Below are 9,552 nucleotides of genomic sequence, written 5' to 3'. Positions count from 1 at the left end.
CAATTATTATATTAAACATTATAATAACGACAATTACTAAGCTATAAATAAATATTTTATAGATTAATCAGTTTACACTTATAATAAAAACTAAAACACATGTGCGCTCTACTTATTAACTTTTAGGTTCTCTTATTGAACTCACATACAGGCAGACATGAAATGCAGACACGGATTGTTTGTTTGTTTTTATTATTATTAATATTCAGTTTTAACATAACACGGAGAGACACGGAACATGGGAACACGCGAAATAAAAACTTTGAACGCTTTTTTTTTTTTTTTTTTTTTTNCGCGACGCGATGCTGTGAAACGAAGCGCGCGTCGGGAAAGCCCTGAACTATTTAAACAGCACGCGCAGAAATACAGCCCGCTCCCAGCTGAAATACAAGCGCGGGCGATCCTATGACGAGACTGCCTCTTCACATTCCATACCTAATTCTATTCTACAAATTGCGTAGAATTTCGCCGTTTATTCGCACATCGAAGCTGCTCGATATAAATTAAACAACAGTAATGAAATTTAATCAATCAATATATTGTGGTAATCTACTTCCGTGAAACTCTAAATCTCACTCTCGTTCTGTTTCGTCCCACTTTCAATCCAGAACTGAAAACTGTGAGCCAGATCAAAGGTTCGTGTATTTCATTTTGACTTATGATTAAACACCACGGCTCCGCAGTCCAAGTTCTTAAGGCGTTGATGAAGAAATCCGTCAACTTTGTACGGACCGCTGTCATTGGGTGACTGCGTGCTCCCCGGCCGTGCTTTTATTTTTAATATGAGGGAGGGGGTTCCCAGAAAATACCTCCTCCTGCTGTTCCTCGGCTCTATCTCGTGAATATCAAACACTCGCCGTCTCCATATTGGAAGCAGAGATCAGAAAACACAGGAAAACATGAAGAGGCAGTTTTTGACGATCGCTTAAGCGCGCGGACGTCGGCGTTCTCCGCTATAGCTCCGGGAGTTTAAACGCAAGCGTTCAGACGTCGCGCGGGTCATTTATTCAGCCCGCGTTTGGAGGTTTCATGGTCAGCGCGCTAACGCTATCTTACATTAGCAACCCAGCCTCCAACTACTTGTTAGCCGTTCGGCGCTGGCGCGACTGGTTTTTGTTATGCGCGTCCACACGGGCTGATTGATCAAATGTGTGTCCGCGACGCGTATTTTAATGCAACAAAACGCAAAGATTAGTGGTCGGGTGCAGTCCGTTCGCCCACGCTAGCCTGAGCGACAGCAGTCTGCTGCTGGCTGGAGGTCTGCCATTAACTCGACTAGCTGTTAGCACAAGCTGAGACACGGACGCGGCCAGAACTCGCTGGAAAAAAAAGGAGCTAACATCTCGTTTCCATGGACAACACGTCCATAATAACGCAGGTTACGAACCCCAAGGAGGAGGAGATACTCTCGTCAAATGCTGAGAAAGGTGAGAGGTGTTTTGTGCGTGTTGGAGTCGCTCGCCGTAGCGCGTTTTGTTAGCTTTACCCACCATTTTAAACGAGCGGGCTGCGAGCTCGAGTCCGCGGACGAGAAACGTTTTTGGCATTTCACTACCGTTTGCGTTAACGGAAGTGAAAATAAGGCGGTTTTCGTTCACTTTTTTTAATGTGCTTTTACATGAGAGCGTGTTATTGTCGATGCAGATGCGACCCTGCGCGCGCGTGTGTGTGTGTGTTTATATAACGGAGTCGTCGTGAAGGCGCAACGTGAACCGCTGGAGACTCAAAGTTTTGAGCTCTCGTCAGCGTCGCTCGCCCGTGAGGTGAATGGAGACCAACATAAAAATGTTTCTTTCTGTCACGAGGCAGAAGCGCTCAGGAAGAATTGCATAAGTGGAGCGCTTTAAAGGGCACATGTTTTATTTAGTGTGTTTTTAAGAAGCGGCGGACTTTGATTTGTTCGGGGTTTTTTTCCCCAGTCCGGTCAGCAACAGGAATAGTTAAAGTAGGTATACTATTTAGTTGCCTGATTTTATTTAGTCAACACACAAGTCATTTATGTAATGCACATTCAGATTTATATTTATAGATATGTATTATATCAAGACACAACAGGTGAATATGGCACACTTTTTAACTAATAGATAACACCAAGTTTTCTTAATAAGGCACTGCGTAATTAGGTCGGCACTAATTTACAAAAAAAATTCTGAAAATAAATCTGAACAATGGATAAACCTAAATTCAGAATTCTTGGTTTATTCTGTTCACTTATCATATGGTTTGGTTTCTTTTTTAATCTTTCCTTAAATCAGAATATAAGTATATTGATAGGAATAAAACTTTTAGTTTTTAAGTGTATTTAGGATGTTTTTGTTTCCGTTAGTGCAAAAATTTACTAGTGCATGAATAAACTATAGGTGTGCCTACAGTATCCCACCGTGAATATCTAAACATTTTAAATGAATTTTGGAAAAAAAAACCATAAGAAATGTGTTCATCTATCTTTGCTGCAGAGATATGCAGCTATGAGAGCAGTTTTGCAATTCTGCCTCTGGCTGCCCATCTGAGGATGTCCGGCTCTGACAGCAGGCATTTGGATGGAGCACTTCCAGGGCTTTACCTTTGACCTCTGGGTGGCTGAGTAGAGAAGCTCTTCAACAGCTGCCCTCTCAAAACGGCACAGAATAAAGTTGAACCGTCTAAAATGGTCCCTGTGCTCTTAATGGCCTATTAGGCAACACTTTAAATGCCTTTTGTTACTTGCATATACTTCCTTGATCTCATCCAGACCAGGCCTCCCTCTTCAAAGGCATTAATGAGTCTTTCCTAGATGTAGATTAATATTAAGCCAGAAGTAATTAAAGACAGTAGTAATTACAGGATTTTTAAAGGCATCTCCATCTTCTCATGCCTTTGGCTCTGAGGCAGTCCGCCGCAGTGATCAATGTCTCTGGCCCATTGCCTGACAGGGATCTTTTTTGCATTCTGTCCACAATTCTGTAAAACACTCTGCAATTCACTGTGTTTTATTTTTTAACCTATTTGGAGTGTATATGGAAATACTTTGTGAGAGCTAGTTGCTCATTGGGAGGTCCCATAGTCTATATTACTCTTCATTAGCGGTAAAGACATTTTAAATGAAAACTAGATTACAGACAGATGTGTGTTTTTTTTTTTTTTACCTTTTATGTTTAGGTCTCTGTTGTGGAATTGTTGGCCAGTTAGTAGATATCAAGATGTGTTTTTACACCTCAAAATATGATGCTGAACTCTTAGAAGCCAAGCTGCTGTCCTCCCGCTTATGAAAAATGATCTGCTCCTTTGAAAACAAAATAATAGCTCATAATACGTATTTAGAAGCTGCTTTCTCCATCAAAACTATTGAGTTATAAATGTCAGCAGAATCTTTCCACTTGTCATAGTCTGTCATGCATTTAATACGGGGTAAGGTTTTTATTATACTTTATTTTGGGTGTAAAGTATTGCAGAGTTTTTTTTAATTTACAGGAGAAATGCGTAAGAGGTTCTGGTGAAGCTTTGAAATGGCTAAAGGGGCGGGAGAGGAATGCAAAGCTCTCATAGGCTGTTCATTTTCGTAGCTCCTCCTACCCTGCTGCTGCCCCTCCTTTCCTCTTCCCTCTCTCCCTCAAATATTCCCCCTCTCCCAATGCCTCTGAAGTCCTCACTGAAGCTTCAGGAACGAGGGAAAATAGCCTCTGTCCCTTAAAATGGTGCTGGATTCGACAGCCAATGAGTGGAGGGATGAGGGTTTAGGAGCCTAAAGGGGACGGGGTGGGGTTTGCAAGCGAGTGGGGTCTAGTTTCATTTTTTTTTCCTGCTTGTCACTATTTTTAAAGGGCCTTTACTTGCTGGTGACCTCAGTGTTAACATTTAGAGCCTCTGCTGTGGCGCTGGAATGAAGGCAGATTATTATTAGTGTGTGTGTGTCTGAATGAGGAGAGGAGAACCGTGAGGGTCTTTGATGTTGTGCAGTGTGTTGGTGTAAAGTCTGTCCATAATCAGTTGTAATGGTCTAGACGTTTAATTAAAGATCCCAAGTGACATCCTGCACTGGGAGAAAGCCATTTTCCTAAAGGATTCCCACCATCAGTGTCCTAATAAGTGTTATTGAACTTTGTGCCGTATATAAACTCATCATCAATAATAAATATCATTGCTATATATGCATCTATATATATTTGTATTTAGCATGAATTAAAATAAATTAGTGTAAATTTTAGAATAGAGAGATTTTTAAACGTTTCAATTAAATGCATTTTTTTTATACTCAAAGAATCACTTTGATAACTCCAATTCAATTTTGCCATTAAAGAAATAAATAACATTTTAAAATATATTGAAATAAAAAAAAGATTTTAAATTTGATATAAATGACCCGAATCATACGTTTTAAACCATGTTCGATATGTTCTTTGTCAGTGTCGCTGTCTAACAGCAGCCTGAAGAAGAAGAGGACTCGCAGCATCTTCAGCTCATTGTTCTGCTGTCTGAGAAGTTACGATGCCGAGCCCCCCGCCGCCCCCAACAACAACAGCAGCCCTCTGCCTCCACCTGTGGAGGAGAACGGAGCTCCACCAAAGGTGAGACGTCCGGACATCCTGTTTGCACAGGGGGTGACGAGTCAGTCAGATTCAGAGGCCGTCATGTGTGGTTTGCTGATGTTAAACAGAAGTCATCACAACTCTCTCACTCTCTCTCTCTCTTTTTCTGTGCAGACCGTATCACATTTGTCTGAATTATTGTCCATTTGTCTTGTGGTTCAGCACCTCATTTCCTCTCCTGTTTGTTTCCTCTGTCTTCATCTCTCATGTCCCAGTGTGACCAGGTTGAGGTCATCCCTATCCCCAGTGTATGTATGATTCCACTCCGTGCCGTCTGTCTGTCTGTGTGCTCTCGCATGCCGTATGGAGCGCCGCACCACTGTACACTCCAATCCACTTTTGAAGCGGCTCTGTGGACAGTGATGCACTTTGCCTGATGGATGCTTGCATGCACTGTATATTAAACTACTTCTGAGGCAACTGGAAAGCCTAACGTTTTTCCACACAATTCTAGGTTAAGGCATTTTCAACACGTGTTGGCTATGCCCAACCTCCTGCTTTTTAACTGTTTGGAGTATGACTGCTTATGGTTTGATGATTTAGATGTTTTTTCCCACTGTATTCTTGTCCATTTAAAGCGCTGGAGCAAAACTTTCTGCACCAGTGCCAGAGTGTTTTACAGAGTCCAACAGTACTATCTTTGTTTTTAGCAATTTTTGTATTTGTTTAAAATAATTTGAATTTCATTATTGTTTCGTCTTCAGTTTGTTCACGGGGGGGAAAAAACACAAAATAAATATTTGTTAGAAAGCTATGCAATACGATGCAAAACATTACTGGTTGGTTTATTGTTTAACATAATTCTATTGAAGCTTTGAAGACTAAATATGTTACATTTATATGTAATAATTTAGTAGATGCTGTTATCCAAAAAGCATAAGTGATTAAAAAGCATAGTGTTAATTTATCTTAATTCGCAACAAAAGTTCAGTATTTAGGGGTTAGTAAGATTTAAAAAAAATTATAAAATAAAAGAAATATAACTTTTTAAATGTAGGCCATTTGTTAAAGCGATAAATCACCCAAAAATGGAAATTACCCAATTTGGCAATACTAAAGCCATCCTAGCTGTATATAGTTTTTTTTCCCCAGACAAATATAACTGAAGTTACATTAAAAATGTTCTAGCTCTTTCTAGTTTTATGACGGCTGCTGATATTCAGTAATCCAATAGAAGTCCATTAATCTGTTCCAGTTCATCAAAAAAGGCCTCCTGAAGCTAATCAATGTGATTGTGTAAGAAATATAACCATTTTTAAAACTTTATAAAGCATAATCCTCCACTAACAGTGTAGCGCTCCAATGGTTGGTGTAGGGTTTTTCTTACACAAATGCACCTGTTCGCTTATTAAGCCCCTTTTATGATGGATAAATGCGTTATATTGTACTTCTATTGGATTGTTAAAAATCCATTATAAATCTTGGGAGAACCAGGACAATTTTTTTAATACTTGTGTTTATTCGTCTGAAGGAAAGAAAGTCTTATACAAATCTTGACACTTGATGGTGAGCAAGTCGTGGGGTAGTTTTGTGTGAACTATCCCTTCAAATCTTGATTTGCACATTTTTGGAAATTTTGGTCTTTTTTTTTTTATACTTCTGTTGTGATCCAAGTAAAAATCTGACACTTCTTTGTTTAAAAGGTTCATAAATAGATTGACCGATTATCTGCGGTCTTTAATTGATAAGGGTTTAGTGTGTCTCTTCCGCTGTTAATCTCAATGGTAGTCTGTTTAAGTCCAGTTCTGTTTAAATCCAGATCTTTAATGAGGTTTTAGTAACCCCACGCTGACATTTCCACTGCATGATTTGCTCTACCATTATTTGTGTACTGACTAGGAAGTCGCGTCAAGCCGAACTGTAAGTGTTCTAGTTTTTTTTTTTTTTTTTTTTCCTGTGTTCATTCAGCGGTTTGGACCAGGATCATGACTGCACCCCAGCGGTTCCTCCTAAGCTTGATTCATCCCATTAAACAGACAGGGATTTAGATTAGATGGACTCGACAGCATACTGCCTCCCTCCATAACAAGATTGCCTGCGCTTGTATCGAGACGGTGCAGCGAGGATTAGAGAACTGGATCAAGAGAGGGACCCGTTCACCCGTAGCTTATAAATAAAGTGATGGGATTTCATACGGGCAGCCAGTGCTGAACTCTCTCACTCTCTAACCTTACCTACTCTGCATCTCTGATTAATGTGTGAAAAACCTTTTAATCCCCACGCACGGCCGTAATCCTTTCCACTTCCGCTCGGAAGAGCTGGGATGTTACTGCATGAGCGTCATCTGCGCGGCTCAGGAAACACGCTTCCTAAAATGCCCAAAGCTGTCCCTTGCAGTTTCCAGAGGAAATGTGTAGATGGTTGGGAACCGTGCTGCTTTTCCTCATCTTTCTGCTCATTCGGCTCGATAACGGTCTAACACGTCTCGGTTTAACCCCCCCCTGCGCCTCATTTCTCACTCATTACTCTGACGTTGCTCCGTGTTCAGCATGTTTACTCTCTCTGTTTTACATCTCCGCAGCCTCCAGAGAAGTACCTCCTCCCTGAGGTTAACATAAATGACTATGGGAAGAAGTGTGTGGTGATAGACTTGGATGAGACTCTGGTGCACAGCTCGTTTAAGGTAATTCATTAATTACTGCCTGTAGAAGTTAGTTCAGGTGTTTGCCAAACAGAAACGACCAGGGATGGCCTGCAGACGCAGCGTAACCGTGACTCCTATCTGTAATTCGCTTAGTGACTTTGACCACTGTGACCTATCTTAGGGATATACATGTATGCGGGCAGAGCTTCCTGTGATGCTTAGTGACGGCCCAGTCAGGGCGCATTTGCCTCTGCTGCTTGTAAGAGGAGAGTTGAAGAGCAACACTGATTGTGAGTCTCAGTATTGGGCTTTTCAGCATCTTGAAGCTCAGACGTTTAGCGCAGGGCAGGGTTTTTATAGTTCACTGAAACAAAAAAAAAAAAGTAAAAACAAATGCAGTTACTTGATATAAAATAAATTTGTTTCAGCTTGTTGCTATGGCAGAATTTAATTAACTTAATACCAAAATATAAAATATATATGAACTATGTAGACAAAAAAATAATAAATGACAAAAACACACAAAATGATTAGTATTAAATGAAAACGGAAAATATAAAATAATCACAAGATTACTATACTGTAATAACATCTCAATGATACTGCCACTTTAGTGTGGGGTAGTTTGTTGATAAATGAAAGATTTAACTCTATAATGCCTCTTGTATCACATTACATTAAATTCTAAGGCCACCGAATTATCAACATGATCAGAACTTTACTGAAAAACCTGTTGTACATAATATTTTACATGCCTTCAGTTTATGCTTTTTGGCAAGTGAAAGGCATTTTATTATTCTTCTAAAAACATCCCACTTCAGTTCATGTTACATGTGTTTTTTTTTGCTGGGAAATCTTTAATGATTTTTATTAAGTAAACATAACTTTAATATTGTTGGTAATATTTTAAGATAAATATGTCAGCTGAACTAAAGCGACTTGTATTTACTTAAAAATATAGGAAGATATGTGTGGACTATTAAGGTTTGTATATTTTTAATAACATGAGTATCAAATATGCATACGCTGTTTGTTATATAAATATTAGCAACTGCACAAAATTCCATATTTTTGTGGCATGTGAATAGTCATACGGCATGAGCCATAAAAGCCTGACATACCAAATAATGTAAAGGCTTACGATTTTTCACATTATTTCATATGTCAGGCTTAGCAGGGTAAATTTGCCTTGAGCTCCTATGATTGAAGTCGTGCTAAGGACAAATATTTAAGGTGTGCAGTTTTCAAACCTCCCTCACAAGAGTTTATTAATATTTGATTAGGCAGCTTGGTGTTGAAAGAGCACAGACGCCCTCTGCTGTTTGTTATGAATACACTTATATTTAGCGTAGGCAAAATTAAAGTAAACACCGCTTATCAAGTATCAATAACATCTGATTGCTGTCATAATGTTTATCAGCTGTTGTTAGTTAAAAGGTCACTTGAGGATTTATTTTAATTATGAGAAAGACGAGGCACGAGACGAGTAGCTACAGATTCCTGGCTAAAATGTTTTATGTACCAAACACACAAAATAAGCATTGCTTTCAATAAGACGAGCATTTAGACTTCGGTGTAATACCTTCTCTATTTCAGAAATGGCTTCCTTCACGTTTGTCTCCCATCTGAGGCTGGGTCATAACTGGTCTGTGTTGTTTCTTTCTTTCCCGTAGCCCATTAGCAACGCTGATTTCATCGTCCCAGTGGAGATTGACGGCACAGTGCATCAGGTACAGTACAGATGCAAACATGCGCTGGTTTCATATTACACTGATATCTGATTGCTGAAGATGGGAACGTGCGAGCAATTATAAACGCTCTAGTGTATTCTGCAGCAGTTATGAAGCCATTTATGTGTTTTGTCAACTTGATTAGATGTAGTTTGGGCTGAGAGGCTGTTCCCTTGTTCAAGTAATCCAGGATAGGCTGTCTGTCCTGGGAGGCCTATTCATGATTACTTGCACTAGGTGGCAGTCGTTTGTCTTCACGGAGCTGATGCAAATCATCTGGGCTTGATTTGTGTTCCTTGTGTTTCGGCCTTCAGTTCGACGACCAAGAAAATGACTTATGAAAATATATTGTTATTGTAATTTGTTTTATTTTATGAAGGTTTATAAAGTTTAAATTTATTTAAATGATTTCAAATGACCGAACCAAATATATTAGTGAGTGATGCACATTTTGTCGTTTCACAATTTTAATATGACTTATGTTGAAAATACGTTTCATATATTTTCTAGTTTTAAACAGATTTCGCTTATTTTATATTTGATAAATATCATCAAGATAAACATCAAGATTAAATTTAGTTTTTTTTTAACTAAATGAATTTTACGATTTATTTTGGAGATGTTACACATTTTCATATTTTATAGTGTATTGTTACAAAATTCACTGTTATTA

The 9,552-nt window shown here is 39.1% G+C and overlaps 1 protein-coding gene across 2 annotated transcripts in view; it reads left to right on the top strand.

The window, feature by feature from the left end:
* Positions 1-644: 644 nt before the first annotated feature.
* The window catches only part of LOC122326319 (CTD small phosphatase-like protein), a 12,174-nt gene continuing 3,266 nt past the window's right edge, over positions 645-9,552 (top strand). The window contains exons 1-5 of one of the 2 annotated variants that reach the window (XM_043221119.1): positions 645-1,427; positions 4,384-4,544; positions 4,781-4,813; positions 7,087-7,188; positions 8,823-8,879. In XM_043221119.1, the coding sequence (XP_043077054.1) occupies positions 1,352-1,427; positions 4,384-4,544; positions 4,781-4,813; positions 7,087-7,188; positions 8,823-8,879 (429 nt within the window). In that variant the 5' untranslated portion in view covers positions 645-1,351. The remainder of the gene's footprint in view (positions 1,428-4,383; positions 4,545-4,780; positions 4,814-7,086; positions 7,189-8,822; positions 8,880-9,552) is intronic. The other variant, XM_043221128.1, reaches the window with a different exon arrangement.

The sequence above is a fragment of the Puntigrus tetrazona genome, chromosome 2, assembly GCF_018831695.1.
Source record: "Puntigrus tetrazona isolate hp1 chromosome 2, ASM1883169v1, whole genome shotgun sequence".
Classification (NCBI taxonomy): Eukaryota; Metazoa; Chordata; class Actinopteri; order Cypriniformes; family Cyprinidae; genus Puntigrus; species Puntigrus tetrazona.
Note: the sequence above shows the minus strand (reverse complement) of the source record. Positions and strands in the feature narration are given on the sequence as shown.